Source organism: Sinocyclocheilus grahami, unplaced genomic scaffold (genome assembly GCF_001515645.1).
Source record: "Sinocyclocheilus grahami isolate Dianchi unplaced genomic scaffold, SAMN03320097.WGS_v1.1 scaffold631.1, whole genome shotgun sequence".
NCBI classification, from domain to species: Eukaryota; Metazoa; Chordata; class Actinopteri; order Cypriniformes; family Cyprinidae; genus Sinocyclocheilus; species Sinocyclocheilus grahami.
The window spans coordinates 461638-484410 of record NW_015505810.1 but is presented as its reverse complement, the minus strand read 5'-3'; the positions used below and the strand labels follow the sequence as shown (position 1 = coordinate 484410).

The 22773-nt window shown below is 37.1% G+C and overlaps 1 protein-coding gene across 1 annotated transcript in view; it reads right to left on the bottom strand.

Annotated features, from left to right (window-relative positions):
• Positions 1 to 19803: 19803 nt before the first annotated feature.
• The window catches only part of LOC107558061 (netrin receptor DCC-like), a 52335-nt gene continuing 49365 nt past the window's right edge, over positions 19804 to 22773 (bottom strand). The window contains exons 17-18 of the mRNA XM_016241672.1: positions 21828 to 21948; positions 19804 to 20065 (exon numbers count right to left, since the gene is read on the bottom strand). Coding sequence (XP_016097158.1) covers positions 19804 to 20065; positions 21828 to 21948 — 383 coding nt within the window. The remainder of the gene's footprint in view (positions 20066 to 21827; positions 21949 to 22773) is intronic.

The window sequence follows — 22773 nt, the reverse complement described above, 5'->3', positions numbered from 1 at the left end:
ACTAAGGTTTAAATATGATACACAAAAAAATTAAAATATGCAACTTTTGACAAACTTTTTTTATGCAAGATATTGTAATATTCTGTCTGAAGTTTCAGTAAACTGTTCCATTTAGATTTTCTAGCGATCCTTTCATGCCTCACAGGGTTCAGCGCTGTCCTCTGAGGCTCATGACAGGTTGTGAGGTTGATTCAGTGGTGAAGGTGTTAATTACAGCCGGTGATTCCCATCAGTGTGTCTGAATCCCGCTCCTCATTTTCACTTTCTTCCCAAACAGCAGCTCAATTAAACCTCTGTGTGTCTTTCAGGAGCTCCACACACGCTCTCAGTATCATCGCAGGCAACAGGACTGACCTCGTTTACTTCATTAATACACAGTCCTGTGCAGGATTTATCAGTCGGATGTTATTCTAACTGAAACATATTGTTTATTGAAACATATTGTTGAAACATATTGACGTTGTGTTGACTGTAGAGTTGCAATCACTCATATCCAGCTCTTCTCTTTCAAGCAGTCAGCGAGATCCTTGAAGCCGGACCTTCGTCATCTGAGCGCAGAGATCACCAGAGACACTCTTCATTACTGAAGAACATGCGTATGCACACAGATGCACGGCTTCTGACAGTCCTGCTCAACAGAACCAGTGCAAGTACTGCTGCATATACATCCATGCATTAGTCAGACGCTTTTAACCAGAGCCACTAGCATTGCATTGCATTAAAGGTACATGTTACATCAGTCAGGGAAACACCCATGTTTTTACCCATTTAGTCTGTGCATTATTGCATTGAATATGTGCATATTGCATATGTGCATTGAATCCGGTGAGCGATTTTTTTTTTCTTAAGTAATAATATTAATATAATAATATTATGCATTAATGCCACCCACTTTTTCAGAGGCGCTGGTTTCAGAAGTATTTTTCTCATTGTTTAAGAGTTATAATAGGCCTATTAAAATAATGTCAATCTCAATATATAGGCCTATACGTCTACAATAGTGAACTGTTCCCTACAGCCTTGTAATTCACTGTATTTTTGCTGGCTTATCTTCAACAAATGACGTTGTTTTTAGCAAGGTGCCGCTGTCGCGGGAGTCAAAAGATAATTACGTCATCATTAGGGTTGCCAATTAACTTCAGAAATGTAAAATAAGGGACAATTGTGATTCTTTACAAGAAAATAAAGGACAGAATAAGGGAAGCTCAAAATATTTGTACTGTACCCTGCGAGTGGGGCTGCGAGAAAATAATAAATAAAAAAATATATATATTTGAAAATAAGTTTAAAAAATATAAATATATTTTAAAGCATTAAAACATTTTTTTTTACAGTATTTAAATCTGAGAAAATATGTGCATGTCAAATTCAGCAAGGCACATATCTTACAATGTTCCAAAAAATTACAATATTAAAATGAAACAAACAATTATTAAATCATCTAGTTCTGATCTGTATTCCAAAGAACAAAAACAACCTGAAACAGTATTCTCCTATAAAACATACAATAATATACTTTAAATAAACTTTTATATATATATAATTTTTTTACAGTGCACTACTTGCAGCGGCTATGCAAATAATTCCTCTCTTTACCAAGTACTAAGTCTTTGTTTACTGAATTATAGATTCTATAATCTTGTATTGTTTTACTTTAACACAGTGGAGTATTATTGTAGTGTGATGTTGCTTGGTTTATGCTTGATGTTATTATTCAGATCGTCCTCATGAATCATTTAAAGAAGCGGCACATCTCCTGAATAAAATCCTCATTGATACAGCGAGTGAAAATGACTGAACAGTGCTCACGAAACTCGAGAGGTAAAGGAAAATAACGCATTAATAAGAATTACTAAACAATGGATGGCTGGATTATTAATTGTCACAACATCACACCGTCCAGAAATAGAATCTGTCATCAGACCCTTGAAAAATGGGCCAAAATCAGGCCAACTGCACAGTGTAGGATCTGAGAATGCAATATGAATGCAGTTTTTGTGTTAAAGAGTAGGAGGAGTAGGAGTCCTGGAGCGAGGCGCTGTGTTTGTGCTGCTGGAGGGTTTGATTTGCACTTGATCTCCACTTGGTGACGAATGGAAACTGCTCGTGACAATAAAAATAAGTGCTCAAGCTTCCTCCTCCCGTATCTTTGTCCTTTATCAATATTTCATGGCTTATCGTGCCCTCTCGTTTGTTTCCAGATGTAATCGGATTGCTCCCTGCTGCTGCTGCTGTGTTCAGACAAAAAAACAGAGCCATATATATATATATATACATATATAATGACTAATAACTACAATTAAACAGAAAATATAAAAATAAGATCTCATTCGAAATGTGAAAAAAGCTATAAAATGACACAGGTATGACTTTTTTTTGTTCTGTTCAGGTAGAGCAGATGTGTTGGTGGTATTGATGCTTGCGTTAATGTCTTCGCATGTTTTCAGACTTGCTTCTCAGTGAGTCTGCATTCAGATGATTATCATTTATGGAAACCTTTATGAAACAGCAGTTCATTCTGTGTCCTTCAACTCAATGATTTCATTCAAATGTGGGTCAGAAAATTACAGAGAGAGTGACCTGTCATCAGAAATCAGTGTGCTGTTGTTATGCGTCTGGAAACGAATCCCTGATCATCGTCACCTGGAATACAGTCAGAGATTTCTCTTGAAATGATAGAAGTCTCGTTGTTTTTATGCTGATGCTCACTGATTCTTCATCTGGACAGTGTTCCTTTAGTGAGTGTGAGTTTGTATGAACTGTAATCAGCTGATCATGTGTGTCTCTCTCTCTCTGTGTGTGTGTGTTTGTGTGTGTGTGTGTGTGAGTGTCTTTGTGTCTGTGTGTGTGAGTGTCTGTGTGTGTGTGTGTGTGGAGGTGTGTGTGTGCGTGTGTGTGTGGGGGTGTGTGTGTGTGTGTGGAGGTGTGTGTGTGTGTGTGTGTGTGTGTGTCTGTGTGTGTGTGTGTGTGTGTGTGTGTCTGTGTGTGTGTGTGTGTGTGTGTGTGTCTGTGTGTGTGTGTGTGTGTGTGTGTGTCTGTGTGTGTGTGTGTGTGTGTGTGTGTCTGTGTGTGTGTGTGTGTGTGTGTGTGTCTGTGTGTGTGTGTGTGTGTGTGTGTGTCTGTGTGTGTGTGTGTGTGTGTGTGTGTGTGTGTGTGAAAACAACATTAACCGAACTATGGTTCTTCAACTAAAAGTCTGTAAGTTCTGCTGCAAAACAATTAAAGAGCTCTGTGAGTAATTATTCATTCATTACATTTATATAGCACTTTTCTAGGCACTCAAAGTTCTTTACATTGTCAGGGGGTATCTCCTCATCCACCAGCAGTGTGCAGCATCCACCTGGATGATGCGACGGCAGCCATAGTGTGCCAGAACGCCCACCACACACCAGCTTACTGGTGGAGAGGAGACAGAGTGATGAAGCCGATCAGCAGATATGAGGATTGTTAGGAGGCCATGATGATCAGAGGACAATGGGCAAATTTGGCCAGGATGCCGAGGTCACACCTCTACTCTTTTCGAAAGACATCCTGGGATTTTTAGTGACCACAGAGAGTCAGGACCTCGGTTTAACGTCTCATCTGAAGGATGGTGCTTGTTGATAGTATAGTGTCCCCGTCACTACACTGGGGCGTTAGGACCCACACAGACCACAGGGTGAGCACCCCCTGCTGGCCACACTAACACCTCTTCCAGCAGCAACCTAGTTTTCTCAGGAGGTCTCCCATCCAGGTACTGACCAGCTCAGCCCTGCTTAGCTTCAGTGGGTAACCAGTCTTGGGCTGCAGAGTGATATGGCTGCCGGTGTGTGTGGAATAGAAAAGTATAAATTATGGAATAGAAAAAGTAATTGCCACTTTTTATCGCACAGTTCAGATTCAGTTCAGAATGAATTGCTTGAACATTTCACAATTTTGACTTTATTCCTGAGAATTCTGAGTTTATATCTCACAATTATGTTTTTTTCTCTGAATTCTGAGTCTACATCTACAATTATAATTTATTTTTTTTCTCTACAGTAAATTCTGTTTGTATCGCAGTTATAATTTTTTGAATATTTTTTTGAGTTTGTATCTCACAATTATGATCTCCAAATTCTGAGTTTACATCTGTAATTATATATATATATTTTATGTTTTCCCCCTCAAAATTCAGATGCTTTTTGAACTTTTCTTTTCTTTATGCATATTTTCATATATCTCACAGAACATCTCTTAATTCAGATTTTTGTTTTTGTATTTAATGTTGATTTAATTCTATTGCTGTCAGGTATTTTTATGTGACTGTACAGGAATGCTCTCATTTGCTCTCGGAGGGCAAACGCTGCTCACAATAAGAGCTCATTTTTCTGACTTGATGACATTTCAAGTCTCTGCAGGCGTTTGCTGCTTTTATCCTCCATCACATTATTCCAGCTCCGGCTCTGGTGATTTGAATGAGCTGACCTTTATATTCAGCGTTACAGCAAATCGAGACGCTTGACTTCCACAGAAACACTGCAGATCTGCTGATGTTCCTCAGACCTTCTCATCCTAACTCCTTCTACATCACTGCCGTCTTTCTTTTCTTCTCATTTCCAGAATTGTGACGCCTCATTTACTTAAGATAGTTTTTTTTCCTTGAGTCTCTTTCTAGGAGGCCAGGAGCATCTCAGCGTCTGCTGTTCAATAAAAGCACTTCATGAGGAGTCTGTTTATCAGACTAGAAAAAATCATTTTTGTCTCTTGCTTAATTTGCTTAAAATGAAGTAATGTAACACACTTCTTGATTGTTCCCAGCATGCTTTGGACAGGCAGCGTAAATGGTGAAAATGATGTTTCCAAGCAGGAGAGAGTTAGATTTTGGATATTAGATTTCAAAGTTCTGTTGCGTAACGCATTTGTGTAAAACTGGAGCTTGTGCTTATTTCAAGAAGTTAAAAATAGGCTGGAAAATAAAAGATGCCAGAAGATTGATCTGTCGCACAAAGCTTTCCTTTCAACAGCAAACACTACAGATGAAAATAAAGTCTGCTCTTTTGCTAGTGAGTAGAGACTCATTTGAGTGTAAGTTTGCATAAACCTTGCAAAATGTTAAGTATTTTACCAAAATAAGTGGGATCATACAAAATACATGTTATTTTGTTATTTAGTACTGACCTGAATAAAATGTTTCACATAAAAGATGTTTACATATAGTCCACAAGAGAAAATAATAGTTGAATTTATAAAAATGAACCCGTTCAATACAGTATTAAGAATCCCTTCTATTACTGTGTTGTTAGCTGAATGCTCCACAGCTGGGTTTTTCTGTTTAGTGATAGTTGTTCATGAGTCCCTTGTTTGTCCTGAACAGTTAAACTGCTTGCTGTTCTTCAGAAAAATCCTTCAGTTTACACAAATTACAATAGTCCAGTCTGGATGTAATAAAAGCATGCATTACAACTTTCAAATCATTAAAAGGCAATTTCGCTATAATTTCCCTTAATTGGAAAAAAAACACCTCTAACCACAGAATTGATATGCTTATCAAACTTTAACTCTGCATTAAAAGTGACTCCAAGACTCCTTGCATGATTATGTACCTTAGATTTAAAGGGACCTAATTGATTGATTATAGGTTCAGAAGAACTCAGAGGGCCAAACACTATCACTTTAGTCTTAGATTCATTTAGGTGAAGAAAATGTGTGCCATTCACTCCTTAATATCATTAAAACATGCAAAGAGAGACTGTAAGGCCAAATTTATCCCCCATTTTTATCATAGGCAGATAAAGCTGTGTATCATCAGCATAAAGATGGTAACATACATTATGTTTCTGACAGATATCAGCCAAAGGAAGCATGAAAACAGAAAATAAGGCTGGACCCAATATTGATCCTTGTGGAACCCCACACCGCATTAGAGCAGAAGAGGATGAAACATTTCCTAATTCAACAGAAAAAGTTCTCCCAGAGAGATATGAACTAAACCGATTAAGAGCATTACCTTGGATCCCAGCCTACAGTCTCAAGAGCTCCATCAGTATTTCATGTATTATAGTGTCAAATGCAGCAGTCAAATCAAGTAAAACCAAAATTGCACACTTTCCTGAATCGACAGCCAAAAACAGATCATTAGACACTTTTGAGAAGGGCCGACTCTGTACTGTGCTGGGCCCTAAATCCTGATTGGAACTTATCAAAAATACAATTTCCATTTAAATTAATAGACAGCTGTTGAAAGACAACCCTCTGTAGATTTTTTGTCAGGAAAGACAGTTTTGAAATTGGCCGTTTTTAAAAGGGGTTGTTCCACTGCATGCTTAAAGCAGGATGGCACAACACCGCTCAATAAACTGGAGTTCACTATTGACAAAAGATCTAGACCAACCACGTCCAATACCTGAATAAGGACATGTGGAGGAACAATATCCAAAGAACACTGAGTGGGCTTCATATGGCAGACTAAATCCACCAAATCAGATAATGAAATCGGTTTAAACGGAAATGGATGAAATAATCAAGGATAAAGTCTGGAGACAGAATACTAGCTCTAAGAGTATCGATTTTGTTAATTAAAACTTTTCTCACGTTGTTTGAGTATTATCAAGACCAGTAGCTATATCAGGATTTAAAACTGAATCTATTGTTTTGAATAATGCTTAAGGACTATTAGGAATTGTAAAAAATAATTCTAAAGTAAATACTACACACTCACACACATGTCTGGTCGGCTATCCTTATGGGGACTCTCCATAGGTGTAATGGTTTTTATACTGTACAGACCGTATATTCTATTGCCCTACACCAATCCTACCCCTAAACCTACCCCTCACAGGAGACTTTCTGCATTTTTAGATTTTCAAAAAACTTAATTCTGTGTGATTTATAAGCTTTTGTAGCCGTGGGGACCACAATTTAGGTCCCCACCGTGACACGAGTCCCCATGAGTCTGTGTGTAGTCAGGTTTAAGTCCCCACCAGGATATATAAACCAGTACACACACACACACACACACACACACACAAAAGTCATATTTTCTAGGGTTATAACAGTTAACTGAAAGACTAATTCAAAATTGTAATAAAAACTATAATAGTAAAATAAAGATATTTTACCATATTGTTTCAAAGCATCATCCCATAACATCGAGCAGCCGAAATGACAACAGCAAGAAAAAAAAATCTCCACGAGGTGTTTCAATAAAATCCTTGAGAGGAATCAGAATGCGAATTAACCATAATTTCAGCCGAGAACTGAAGCTATCGGTCGCACTGAGTGTTATTTGCTCCAGGAGAGACATTTAACACTCAATAAACGCTCTCTTCTGCTGTCTAACAGCTCAACGCTGCTCAAATACTCTGAAAATCTTCTTAATGAATTGAATTAGAGGACAAATAGGGCCATGAAGAATCTGAATATGATTAGCCTCCCGCTGCAGATTCAGATTTTATTAGCCGTTTGACACAAAGAGGCTTTGACGTTCAGTACGACAGAAATGGACCACAGCATCTTCATAGTGTTCACGAATGATAATGCAGGAGAAAACCATGCAGTGCTGTTAGACTGAGCACACCTGCTCTGATTGGTACGATCGTCTTTCATAGGCATACATGATAGGAAATGTGTGGGTAGTTGGTTTAGGAGAGAGCATGTTGTTTAAAAAGCTAAAAACGCTGTGCAGTTTCACAAAGCCTTCATTACAGTATAATGCACAGAAGAAACAACCATTAGCCTGTAACTCGTCCCTGAAATGATTGTTTTGCTAAATTAAGCTGATCTTTAGGCTAACACACGAACAACCCACTACATTTAAAAAAAGAATTGGGTTGATTACCCACAGTGGGAGGATCAGGTCTTCAGATAATTTTTTTTATTAAATTATGAATTAAATAAAACTTGCGCATGCATTCTTTTACTGGAGTAATATTTTATTAGTGCTTCTGTGCTACATCCACCACCAATGAATATTTCATAATTAATTTCTCTCGCCATGGCGAGATGTAGGCTAATGTTGTTTTCTCTGTGCGTTATAGTGAGGACTTGTGAAACTGCACAGCTTTTACAGTTGCAGCCAGGTCCTTCTCGATTGAGCTGAAGCCACATTCATGGAAAAGCATCAGAATCATGCTGCAGAACTGGAATAACCTTAGAAAACTACAACATTAAAGACACTAAAAATTCTAGCTTTGTCACATTAGAAATCAGTGTCTCTGGATATGAAGTGTGTGTGTGTGTGTGTGTGTGTGTGTGTGTGTGTGTGTATGTGAGTGTGTGTGTGTGTGTTTGTGTGTGTTTGTGAGTGAGTGTGTGTGTGTGTGTGTGTGTGTGTGTGTGTGTGTGTGTGTGAGTGTGTATGTGTGTGTGTTATTCTCAGTGGAGGTTCGGCTCACGGTTCACTACTATTGACTGACAGTAATGTCTGGTTATCTCGAGTGTGAAGCTGCATTTGCTGTAACCTCAGCCTGAAATCAGCCTTAAACTGCCTGCTGAGAGTAAGGCCGGTCCAACTGAGGGACAAAAAATAAATAAATCTCCCAGTGAGTCCTGGTCAAGACGGATGGACAAAAAACAAACAAACAAATAAATAAAACCAAACTTTATCTCTCTGTCTCTCGCTTGCTAAAGCAACAATCTACATAACATGACAAAGGAAAATAGAACAAAATAATAATACAGATGTTCTTGTGTGTGTGTGTGTTTTAAAAATGTAATTATAGCTAATTGTGAGGAAAAAACTTTTTTTTTTTACCGTAGAAATTGCGATTGCATTTAAAAAATAAATGCAATAGAAACAGCAAGTAACACATTTCATTAAATGTGAAATTTTGAAGTAGAAAGGCTGAAATAGTATTTTTTTGTTATAATTAACTAACTTATAAAAATGTATTAAATAAAGTACTTTATTTAAATAAAATAAAGTAAATTAAATAAACAGAAATAAAATAAAAACAAACTGAATTAAAATACATTAAACCTTTAATATTTAAAACAAAACAAAAACTAATAAAAATAACAAAAGCATATAACAAAATGACTAAAAAATATAACTAAAATTAAAAGGAAAACTCGAAGTATAAAAATAAAAGCTAATTCAAAATATGAATAAAAACTATAATGGTCCATAAATAATACTAAAGTAACACCGCAATGTACTTGTCCTACTTTATTTATTATTATACAATATTACGCTGTAAAACGTTTTTTTTTTTCAAAGTTGTAAATAAATCAGATTATTGGAGTATGTTTTTCAAAAATGAATATACAGTTATATTTTCTGACTAATCCACTGTTCTGCAGAGGAAGGTCAAAATGATCCTGTTCAACGGAGATTTGAGAGTAAAAATTACTTTAGAAAGATGGCAGCGTTGTTATTCTTACACAGATATTGGCAGCTTTATTAATAAAATATTTGAACAATCTTTGTTGCATTATATGTCAATGGCGACAGTTCAAAACTGGGAAAAACCACTTTTTGTGCTTTTACCCTAAAATCTGCTTGTCTGTAAATCAAGAAGCATTAATGATATCTTAATTTTCTTTTAGACTCATGTTCTTAACAGACTTTACATTGGGTATCTTGTTTTTCAGACATTCCTCTTTAAATGCAATAATCATGAGCTGCATTATTATCATTAATAGTGATCCACATTTGGTTTTCAAGATCCAAAACGCACTCATGGAGCCGTATTGCGATCCCCATAACTCTGGAACCAAACCTTACAGAGCCTTAAAAATGGTGATACCTAAAGAAAAGTTTATTAAGAACCAAATTCCAACAGGGTGTTAAGATATATTTAATATTTCCTGAGTTGCAGACATGCAAACTTTAGGAAAAGAGCACAAAAAGTGTTTTTCCCCGACATTTTTGAATGGTCACCACTGGCATATAATGCAACAGAGATTGATAAAGTCTACAGATTTCAATCTCTGTGAAAATAACACCATGATGCCGCTGTCTTTCTGAAGTCATTTTACTCTTCTGTAATCTGGCTCTGAATCCCAGGTGAAATCCATCCCCAAATTTTGACCCTCTTCTACAAAATAGTGGATTACTCAGTAATACTCAGTAAAAAACTTTTTTTTGTTTGCCAGAGAAATTGCAAAAAATTAGTTTGAGTTGATGTGCAATGACCCAATTGATATTTTCCAGAAATATTACAGATGAAATCCATTTTACATTCATTCTGACTCCTGCTTAAATGATAAAAACAAACAAGATGCTGAGAGTTCTGCACCTACACTTCACCGCTCTTTACCGTCGACATGCTTTTCTTCAATGAAGCTTCACTTGCACTCAAACCCAGAATCTTCCTCTAGAGCTCCTGCTTGGAAAATGAGTAACCAGAAATATCTCTGCACATTTCAAACAGAATATTACATTTATGACTGCAGCTGATTACAGAAACAGAATCACACATGCTCTGCAAAGCTCGTTCATCAGGAAGAGTCTATTTCAGTTCAGCATTTAATGAAAGCGTGAGGTCAAATCAATGTCTTATTATCACACTGGGCTTCAGCCTCCCGCTGAGAGCCTTTCCCGCGAGCGGAGGTGAAGAAGCCATTAGTACTTGAGAAAAATGATCTATTTATATTTCACATCTACAGCGAGTCAAAAATAATCACAACTGATTTTATGCAACTCCTACAGTTGGCTAGCTGGACTCGTGAGCGCGTGTGAATAACGGATGGAGGTTCTTCAGGTCTATGAAGACGATTAGGAAATCTCTGTCGCCTGATGAATTGCTCGGCTGCTGTGAAATAGAGGGTTTGTGCTGTGATTTGGCATTAAACTGTGGTGTATTTTCACAGCGCTGCGACGGACTCATTAGTTACAGGTTAGAGATTAATGATCTCCATCCACCTCCTCTGCATTCAGCAGAACCTCGTCTATTTGTGATTAAACACATCGTGCCTTAAAAAAAACGGAATATTCTGAGATTAAATCAGCCACGAGCACTTTACTTCAGCTAGTTGCCAAAGCAAAATGTGTAATTTTCATTTTGTTTAAGCTCTAAAATTACTAACTGGAAATATGTAAAAAAAAAAAAAGGACCTAAGACTAAAATAATAATACATTAAACCTAAATAGTACTATTTTGAAACAAAAGTAATACAATTTATGAAAAGCACAACAAAATTACTAAAAATTTAACAAATTTAGTTAGTAAAAAAAGAGCTAATTCAAAATATTAAAAACTATAATAGTACATGCATAATACAAAAAAAATAAAATACTGTCTGAATTAATTCATTACTTTCACATTAAAAAAACCCTACTGACCCCAAATTGAAATTGAATGTTTTATATTCTACTCAAGCCCATTATGTTTAGCCATCTTTAATCCAGTCTTTGGTCCAGTGATCTCAGAAATCAGATAAGAAATTAAAAGGCAATATTATTATTATCTTGTGTAAAAAGTAAGACATTCAGATGTTAAAATGTTTAATGAGAAAAAGCCTTTCATAATGCAATATGCTGAACTTGATAATCTATGAATGAACCAGAACCAGTCAATTTATAACACTTCATTCTTGTTTAATCAGAACAACAAGAGATGCCTAATCATAAAATGATTGCTTTTTTTCTGCTATAATGACTGGATGCCTCTCACTGAATTACAGAAACTGATGAGGATCATGTGAATGTTTCAATGTTTGAATCATTTGTTTTGAATCACATATGAATTAAAAAAAAAAGAAATAATACTTCATGTATGTTGTTGCATTTGTGTGAAAGCACACACTAAAGCAGGTGATGCAGCTGTTAAATAAAATATTGTAATTATTATTCAGGTATCCTGATCTAAACATGTCTTTAACTTACTACTAGCTCAGCAAGAGACTGTTGCTCCGTCATGACAGCAGTCGAGCTGAAAGAGGAAAAGAGGAAACTGCATGTGATCTGACACATTTCAGCATTTCATTGCAATCCACTGAGTGTGTGTGTGTGTGTTTGAGGATCTCCTGCTGGTTTCAATGGGCTCTGGCAGATTAAAGCCTCCCGCTGCTCCACCAGCAGACCATATTTCCACCACTGTGTATCCATATGTAGGTCAACAGCCCATCAACATACAGTCTATCAGCACAGCTTCTGCTCGGGTAAACAGGTCAACAGGGTAACCCTCTACTGTAGGAACATCAGAACTGTGAAGCGGCCGCAGGACCGAGTCACGCACATCTTCTATTTAGGAAAGGAAAGGTCATGATGTGTGAATCTGTGCTCTGCATTTAACCCATACAAGTGCACACACACAGCAGTGAGTAGTGAACACACACACACACCCTAGCAATGGCCTAGCGATATTGTGTTTATGCAACAGTTCTACAGCACAAGTGTGTAAACAAATAAGAAACAATACTGTGTGTCTTAACAAAAACCTTTTGTGCAGAACTGCTTCCTTCCGCAATGGATTCAAATCTCAGTTTGAGTTTAACAGCTGAGCCCAAACCTCTGTTACTAATTTGAAAACATTACTGTAGAACTAGTAACAAAGGAACATTAAATTGCTTCATTGAAAGCTTATTGTATTACTGTATTAAAAGCAGTGTATTATGTGGAGCGAGTGTGTTTACCTGCATCTGATACAGCATTCATTCTTCAGATCAATCTCATATTCACAATAAAACATTAGTTTGAATGTTCGCTGTCCTCAAGCGATATCTTTGTCATACTATCCTTTCATCTATCTATCTATCTATCTATCTATCATTTGTTCTTGTGTCTCTACGCTGCTGATATGGTGAGAGCGACTCCTCAGTGGCTGTCACAGGTATTTTTGTGAATCACAGGAGATTCACAGCTGATTCTGTCTTCATTATGGATGCAGGAGCAGCAGCGCTTTGTTCAGGTGCGACACACACACACCCCCACCTGCCACACAAACAGACAAAAAAGAAATAATACTTCATGTATGTTGTTGCATTTGTGTGAAAGCACACACTAAAGCAGGTGATGCAGCTGTTAAATAAAATATTGTAATTATTATTCAGGTATCCTGATCTAAACATGTCTTTAACTTACTACTAGCTCAGCAAGAGACTGTTGCTCCGTCATGACAGCAGTCGAGCTGAAAGAGGAAAAGAGGAAACTGCATGTGATCTGACACATTTCAGCATTTCATTGCAATCCACTGAGTGTGTGTGTGTGTGTTTGAGGATCTCCTGCTGGTTTCAATGGGCTCTGGCAGATTAAAGCCTCCCGCTGCTCCACCAGCAGACCATATTTCCACCACTGTGTATCCATATGTAGGTCAACAGCCCATCAACATACAGTCTATCAGCACAGCTTCTGCTCGGGTAAACAGGTCAACAGGGTAACCCTCTACTGTAGGAACATCAGAACTGTGAAGCGGCCGCAGGACCGAGTCACGCACATCTTCTATTTAGGAAAGGAAAGGTCATGATGTGTGAATCTGTGCTCTGCATTTAACCCATACAAGTGCACACACACAGCAGTGAGTAGTGAACACACACACACACCCTAGCAATGGCCTAGCGATATTGTGTTTATGCAACAGTTCTACAGCACAAGTGTGTAAACAAATAAGAAACAATACTGTGTGTCTTAACAAAAACCTTTTGTGCAGAACTGCTTCCTTCCGCAATGGATTCAAATCTCAGTTTGAGTTTAACAGCTGAGCCCAAACCTCTGTTACTAATTTGAAAACATTACTGTAGAACTAGTAACAAAGGAACATTAAATTGCTTCATTGAAAGCTTATTGTATTACTGTATTAAAAGCAGTGTATTATGTGGAGCGAGTGTGTTTACCTGCATCTGATACAGCATTCATTCTTCAGATCAATCTCATATTCACAATAAAACATTAGTTTGAATGTTCGCTGTCCTCAAGCGATATCTTTGTCATACTATCCTTTCATCTATCTATCTATCTATCTATCTATCATTTGTTCTTGTGTCTCTACGCTGCTGATATGGTGAGAGCGACTCCTCAGTGGCTGTCACAGGTATTTTTGTGAATCACAGGAGATTCACAGCTGATTCTGTCTTCATTATGGATGCAGGAGCAGCAGCGCTTTGTTCAGGTGCGACACACACACACACACACCTGCCACACAAACAGACAAACACAGCTGTAAGCAGCTTATGTCGCTGTCGCCCACCGGTGCAGCGCTGCGCCTTTTGTTGGCAGTAAATTAGCAGAGCTGTCAGTGAAGCGTGAGAGACTGACAAAGATTCACTTTCAGCTGAGAGGATCAGAAAACAGCTGCATCCCGAAGCCCAGCGAAGAAAGAGATGCTCTGCTCTTAGAAGAAACCTTCATGCAATCATGAGACTGAGATCTTAAACAGGGTTTTAGCTTTTCTTACAGCAGTGCTGTTCAGATCATTGCTTGAGTGGAAACTGATATATGGAAGCAAGCATGTCAAATAAATGTTTTCAGTGTGAAAGTGTTGTAATGAAACTTTACAGACCAGATTCACCATCAGATTCTGGGTCAGATTCATCACAAACCTTCATGCATTTCAGAACTTCAAGAGGAACTTCAACTGATGCAACAGAGGAAACACCTCATTATTCAAATCAACAGAGATGCTCATTTTAAATATAAGTGTGTCATAACCCAAAACTACTTAAATCTAATTAAAATGCATGCTACAGTTACTAAAAAATAAATTCAAATTAGTAGTAGAATTATTCCAATCAAAATTGAATAAATATACATGAATGCATATTAATAAGTTTTAAGTGAAGTAGTAAAATTGCTATACATAAAAATGAAATCAATGCAAATTAAAGCTAAATATAAATGGAAACCAAATTACCAAACTTTTTAAAAAATAAAATTAGAAATGTTGACATGTCAACTAACTGAAAACAATTTCAAGTTTTCGAAATTGTTATGTTTATGCAAATGAGAAATTCTCTAATTAAATATGCACTAATTTGCATATATTTCCAATAATTTATATTCATATTTGCAACCAGTCTGAACATTAGATAAAGCCAGGTTTGATTTTGTTGTCATATTTGAGTTAAAGGTTTTTCCAGAGGGCATTCTAGATTTCTCTTTGCATCACTCAATCAGAAAATAATCAGAAAATACTGTCAACAGACAGAAAATAAACACATTTTCACCACGTTTTCAGTTGAAAAATGTTGTTTAAATCAGTGTAAATGAAATATGAACAAACCTTCATAATATAGAGAGGAATAAAACTAATGATTGGTGTGTGTAAGAGAAAAAAACTAAACATATTGTTTGGAATTGAAATCTATAGATGCAGATAAAGTGCAATAAAATGAACACTTCAATATGTATTTTGGATGCTTTCTTTCCACTGGTCTGAAAGAAGACATGTTATGGAAGTACAATAGACCCAAATCTCAAAGGTTTCACCCGCAGTGAGATAGATAGGACTAACCTACTAACTAACTAACTAACTAACTATAATTAGGTGGATAGAACTAACCTACTAACTAACGACAGATAGATAAGACTAACCTACTAGCTAACTAACTAACGATAGACAGACAGACAGACAGATAGCTAGATAGGACTAACCTACTAACTAACGATTGATAGTTAGATAGAACTAACGACAGATAGATAGGACTAACCTACTAACTAACTAACTAACGATAGATGGATAGAGAGATAAATAGATATAACTAATGACAGATGGCTAGCTAGCTACCTAGATGACTAAAAATCCTACAATGTGATTTTCTGGATTTTTTTTTCTCATTTTGTCTCTCATAGTTGAGGTATACCTATGATGAAAATTACAGGCCTCTCTCATCTTTTTAAGTGGGAGAACTTGCACAATTGGTGGCTGACTAAATACTTTTTTGCCCCACTGTATATAGATAGATAACTCACTAACATCTCCATCATATCAGTTTATTAATCTGTACACATCTATCTGTGTGGTCAATCAGGCTGTGCTTAAACCCTTCAGGACTTTTTGAGAGGAGATGTAAAAAGCTTTTCTGCAGCGGTTACCCAATCACACTATTGCAATCCCGCAAACAGAATCGAACACAGACACGGTTTATTATCAAAGGCTTTATTTATCAAACAAAAAGAATGCACCATTCAAATAACATTTCTATATAAAAAGGAACATTGGACTGTTCTACAGTGCATTACAAAACCAGTAATCGTATACAACGTCATGGGTAGAAACAGCCGGAGGGTTCGACTCGGCAGCGGCTGGAAAACCGCATTTCAGATCTCAACCACTACTCTAATTTGGTTAACGATGCTAACATTGGACAATTTAAGGATGAAGTCAAATACACATAAGAATGATTCCTCCTCTCGCGAGCAGAGAACGTCTAACAAGCCTGCTCATGTTCCTCAACGCTGCCTTCTGATTCTATCATTAACACGACTAATTAGTCACTGCATGAAGGTGATTCTGAGACACACCAATGATCAGCTGATCAGGGATCAATCCCATCAGCCCCAGCACTGCTGAATTACAGGAAGAGTTCTCTGGAAAATGAATGCTGTTCAACCCCGTACGACACAAACAATGCCAGCGCCGCTCAGTTCTACTGCAATTATGAGAAAAAAGTCAGAATATATAAAGTTCACATCTCACAATTCTGACCTTTTTTTCTCAGGATTGCAAGATATAGACTTAGAATTGTGAGAAATTAACTCATAATTCTGAGAAATAAAGTCAGAATAGCAAAATATATAAACTCACATCAGCCCCAGCACTGCTGAATTACAGGAAGAGTTCTCTGGAAAATGAATGCTGTTCAACCCCGTACGACACAAACAATGCCAGCGCCGCTCAGTTCTACTGCAATTATGAGAAAAAAGTCAGAATATATAAAGTTCACATCTCACAATTCTGACCTTTTTTTCTCAGGATTGCAAGATATAGACTTAGAATTGCGAGATATTATGTCAAACTTTAGATATTAAGTCAGAATTGGTTAGAATTCAGAATTCTGACTTGCAATTATGAGGAAAAAAGTCACAATAGTAAGATATCAACTTAAAATTGTGAGAAATTAACTCATAATTCTGAGAAATAAAGTCAGAATAGCAAGATATATAAACTCAGAATTTTTACTTTTTTATTGCAATTCTGAGTTTATATCTCTTTATAATTCTGTTTTTCCCCTGCCATGTAATGTTAAAAAAGTTAATTGTAACTTTGGTAACACTTTCTATGAAGCCCATATTTATAATACATTATAAGGGTATTCTTAAGGCATTATAATGAATGCATAATGCATAATAAAAAAAAAACTTAAATGTTATATCATCTTATGAATACTCATAAGAACCGTTTTAATGTATTATAATATTTAGTCATTTGTGGTTATAGCTTTTTAAGAGTATGATGATTTATAACACAGTGAACATGTTGCATCCACTTAAGTTACAATAGATGATATTTCTCATAGTTATAATGTATTATAAGTCCCATATCTTGCCATCTTTGTTATGCTACTTTACTTAAAGCAATCAAAGACCAATTACAAGTATAGTAATAATAATAATAATAATAATTTTTTTTCTCAAACAGCCATAAGATGAATGTGTAATGTGTGAACACAATTAATATGGTTTTCATTGTGTGTTATAAATAATCATAATCTTAAAAGTTATAACCACAAATGCGTAAGCATTATAATGTATTATAATTGTTGTTATGATTATTTATAAGATGATATAACATATTATAAGGTTTTTATAATGTATTATAAATATGGGCTTCATAGAAAGTGTTACTGTAACTTCTTATGTCACACTTCTGACCTTTTCCCCCAAAACTTTTTTGTCAATTCAGACTTTTTTTCTTCTCACAATTCAGACTTTTTATCTTGCACTTCTGAAAACAAGCAAGAACAAAGTCGGAGTTTTGAGAGATTACAAAGTAACAATTACGATTTCAGATGTAGAAAAGAGCTGCGAGAGGATTCTCTGTTTGTTTTTGAAATGAATGACATTATTTTCTGGTAGCAGGATCTGTGAATCTTCACTGTGAGAAAGATGAACAGACTGTGAGGGAACGAGAGCGACTGCACATCCACACAAACTCCATGCTTCAGAATCCAAACGTCAGGAATGTTGTCGATCACATTTAACGCGACACACAGAAAACGTCAGACAACCGAAGGCGTGTTATGATGCTGAAGCAAAATATCTTCCTTCAGAAACAGTGAAAATCCGTCCCAGAATTCCTCCTCCTTTATTCTCCTAATGGGCTAAATAAAAGCTCTAGAATTAATCACATCGTCTTCATAAATTACTGTGAAAGGAACTATCTAAATCATATGTTAAATATATCGTAGAAACCCAGCGCCACAGCGATCAGTCCATCAGTCGCTCGCTGCGTCTGTACAGTAAAAACAGCGTGCCGCTCCAGGATCTGCAGAAAAATATCAAATATAGGGATGCATTTCATCCTCCATTCATCATCCATCTTTTGTCTCGCAGCACAGCAAATTAATAAAGTGACCAAAAATATATATAGGCACATAAAAAGTCTTCCTGACATTAAAAAAAAGAGATGAACGGAAAAGCTGATGGTGTGAGACGCATGAAATGTCTCAAAGCGGTCACATTAACATTATTTGACAAATTAATTCACTCTTCTGCCATGTTTGTTCTCCTTTTTTTACCCTCCGCCGACTGACTGATCACGGTCACAGCAAAACCAAGCCAAGACCAAAAAAACAAGTTCTTCTTCAGTGTTTTTGACTTGCTTTCCAGTACAGATATAGCAACTTTCCAAAATAAAAAAAGTAAAAACAAAATATATTTAGTAAACAATAAAGAAAATATTGAAAATATATTTATATTCAACCATCATATACCAAATATGTATTTCAGGGTCAAGAAGATACATTTAGAATCTTACAGTAGCTACATTTTTTGATCAAATGTTCACATGTGTTATAGACAACAAATCATTTTAAGTGTGAAATGTGAATGCATTTTCTATGATTGAAAATATCTGAAGGGTCAAACTAATTTTTATGCTTTTAAAAAATATATTTAAAATATATTTTCAAAAATACACCAAAAAAATCTATTTACAGACAGTAAATATATTTTAGCAAATATACTTTTTGGCCTATTTTTGTATATTTTAAAATATACTGAAAAAGTTTTTATTTATTTTTTTTGGTGCATGGGACATTTACTAGAGAAACAAAAGTCTTATTTCTAAAAAAAAAAAAATTATGCTTAAAACAAGAAAAAAATCTGCCGACGGGTTCAGAAAAATATATTTTTTCCCCTTTTTTTTTCAAGTTTTCAGAGTAAACACTTTATTGTTATACCTTTATCAGAAAAGAAGACTTGTTATCTGATGCCATTTTGCTTCTCAAATAAATGTATCTTGATTTAAGAACATTTAGATATTTTTACCGGAAAACAAGGCAAAAATACTGAGGAAGAAAATCATTTTTGGCAGCACAAGTGGTTAATTTATCCCTGGATGGAGATGAAATGCATAAAGTGAACTCAAGAGCACACCGCAGGGGTTTACAGTTCCTCTACAGTCAAATAATAAACCAATATGAGATTCACAAAGAGACACAGCAAACAATCAGCAATAAAAATCAGTGCTGCGTGATCAAAATGATCCGATCTTCTCGGCTTCATCCGTCCGCTTTCTAGTGTGAACATACAGTTCCCTAGTGAAGTGTATTCAAGGGATTTTGGCAGCAATAGATTGGCAAGATGTCAGTGAAAATGTGCATTTTGGCAACTCGGTCGTGTTTGAGATGACTCGCTAATAATCCCATGGGAAAGGTTTCCGTCAGTAGATGAAGCTCAGGAATCCTCACAGTCTTCCTCCTGATGGATCTGCGTTCAGATCGTACGTAAACCAGTATAAAATCTCAGACAGTGTTAGAAAAGAGACGCTTCTTCTCCAGCGCGGAGATTCGGTTCGGAGTCATTTTCCCGTTATAATCCCGTTTGAGGGCTTCAGGTGAGTCAGAGAGAGTCCTCTGCGTCAGCGTTAAAAAGCCGAACCCGTGATGGCATTGAGTTGCTTCATCAGACCTTCCAGACTGGCCATCTGCTCGCTCAGATCGTCCTGCTCGTACACCTGCGGAGCACAAGAGCAGAAGAAACTTTAACCTGGTTTGGGAAAGGTCACTGCGATATTGAGAGGATCCATGCAAACAGTTAGTGAGGTTATTGCATGCACATCCCAGTGCTGTTCCTGATGTTTTGAGCTCCATCTATAACATCAGACATCCGTGTGAAAACACTCAAGCATCAGTCGAAGTGCTGTTAGCTGATCTATCGTCACGAGTCCAGAAACACTCGTCAGGAAGAGATTGTTTGCTTTAAACGCTCTGGCAGACCAATATCTGACTTTACACACATGCAACACAAACCCACGCGGAACTACAGACTGAAGAGCAGTTCTCATTTCTACTGTAGTTGTGCACAATTCATCATTTATTCATCCGAGGACATTCAAAATATATGAGGATGTGATATTTTATAATCCATATCTTGTCCTTATATTTACTGACGCTTGAGATATTTTTATATCATTAATATACTGTTATAGTTTTTATTTTTAAATTTTATTTTATTTTCATTTTAGATAGTTTTAGTAATTTTGTTGTGTTATTCATTTTTATTATATTATTATTATTAAAAATTGTCTATATATACACACACACACACACACACTCGCTCGCACGCACACGCATGCACGCACGCACACACACATATAAAACCTAATTAAAATGACAAAAACACACACACAATTTCTAAAACTTTAAAATTAAACTCAAAACTACCATGAACACGCAAATGTCTAAGATTACGGAAATATTAACTTCAAATAATTTTTTTTTTTAAATTCTGAATTCAATTATTCCATGATTTAGTTCAAAGGCCTTTGCTTTGGCTGATAACAAAGTCTGTGAATCCCTGCTTTAATAAAACCAGGAAATGCATTTGTAACATGCCAATCGTGTAACTGTCTCTTGCATAAATATATCTACCGCGGTATTACCGGTAAACTCTCTCACTCGGGCTGCGCTGAAGTGTCCGATCACTGTCAGTTTGTTTATCTGCTTCATCTCTGACGAGTAAAGGCCATTCCAATTACACAGATCCGTGTTAGATGGACAGAGTCTCCTGACCTTTCCATCTCTCGCTCATAAACTAGAAAAGCGAGTCGTCTGAGGCCAAATCAAACCCCGAGCACAAACTTCCCACGTTCTCTTGTTATTGTGACATCAATAGTTGAACACTGTCTGCGCTCTCATCTGCAAATCTTCACAAAATATTAATAACTACACCCGATAAAGCAGAGGAAAAATCAGGATAGGCTTTTGAATCACAGAAGCATCAATCATTCTTTTTTTAGAGAAGGAAAACGAGCCAAATTGTTGCTTGAGGTTTTATGGAAATAATTTGCATCAGTTGTTAAGCGTTCAGCTTACGGCCGAGATTTAAAGCGACTCCCCGCAGAGTCCAAAGTGCTCTGAGAGACTGAAGCGAGTGTTTGATGAGGAGATCTGGATCGGTGTGTGTGTGTGAGTGTGTGTGTGTGTCCTGTGTATGTGTCCTGTGTGTGAGTGTGTGTGTCCTGTGTGTGTGCATGTGCGTGTGTGTGTGTGTGTGTGTGTGAGTGTGAGTGTTGGTGTGTCCTGTGTATGTGTCCTGTGTGTGTTCTGTGTGTGTGTCCTGTGTGTGTTCTGTGTGTGAGTGTGTCCTGTCTGTGAGTGTGTGTGTCCTGTGTGTGTGTGTGCATGTGCGTGTGTGTGTGTGTGTGTGTGTGAGTGTGTGTGTGTCCTGTGTGTGTGTCCTGTGTGTGAGTGTGTCCTGTCTGTGAGTGTGTGTGTCCTGTGTGTGTGTGCATGTGTGTGTGTGCGTGTGTGTGTGTCCTGTCTGCTTCTGTCCGTCTTCAGTCGTCTCCGGAGCAGTCGGCACTGAAACAGGCAGTAATGGAGAGCGGGCCTTCCCAGCCTGACCCAGCGAGGCCGTCTTCACCTGCGGTTTGGGTAAACTCCCACCTGTGAGCAGAGAAACACACAGAAAACATCAACACACGACTCATCATAGCCATTCAAGATACAGTGCACCCAAAAACACACATTCTGACATCACTCATCCTCAAACCTACACGAGTTTCTTTCTTCAGAAGGAGATATTTTGAAGAACCAAACAGTTGATGGTCTCCACTGACTTCCATAGTATGAAAAAAAAACACTATGTAAGTGGATGGCTACCGTCAACTGTTTGGTTTCCAACATTCTTCAAAATATCTTCTTTTTGTGCTCAACAGAAGAAAGAAACTCATACAAATCGGATGAAGAAACAAACTCATCCTAATCTTGGATGACCTGAGGCTGAGAACATTTAAAGCACATTCTCATTTATTTGAGTGAACTACTCCTTTATATGCCAATGCGACTTATGTGTGTTTTTTGTTCTCTCTCAACAATGCAATTTCCACTTTGTGCAACTATCAAGAAAACAAGGTAGTTACAAATTATTTTCATTATTTTCAGCACCAGGAACAGCCCGATCCCGCCGACCCTGAATGCCACAAAATCAAGTGGAAAAATGAATGTAGTTAAAGGAGCCAAATCCAGATCTCCATCCAGAGCTGCACTGGCAGACCTCCAGACGAGAGAGAGAGAGACACAGACTGACAGAGAGAGAGAGAGAGAGAGACACAGACTGACAGAGAGAGAGAGAGACACAGACCTCCAGACCTCCAGACGAGAGAGAGAGAGAGACACAGACCTCCAGACGAGAGAGAGAGAGACACAGGCCTCCAGACGAGAGAGAGAGAGACACAGGCCTCCAGACGAGAGAGAGAGAGACACAGGCCT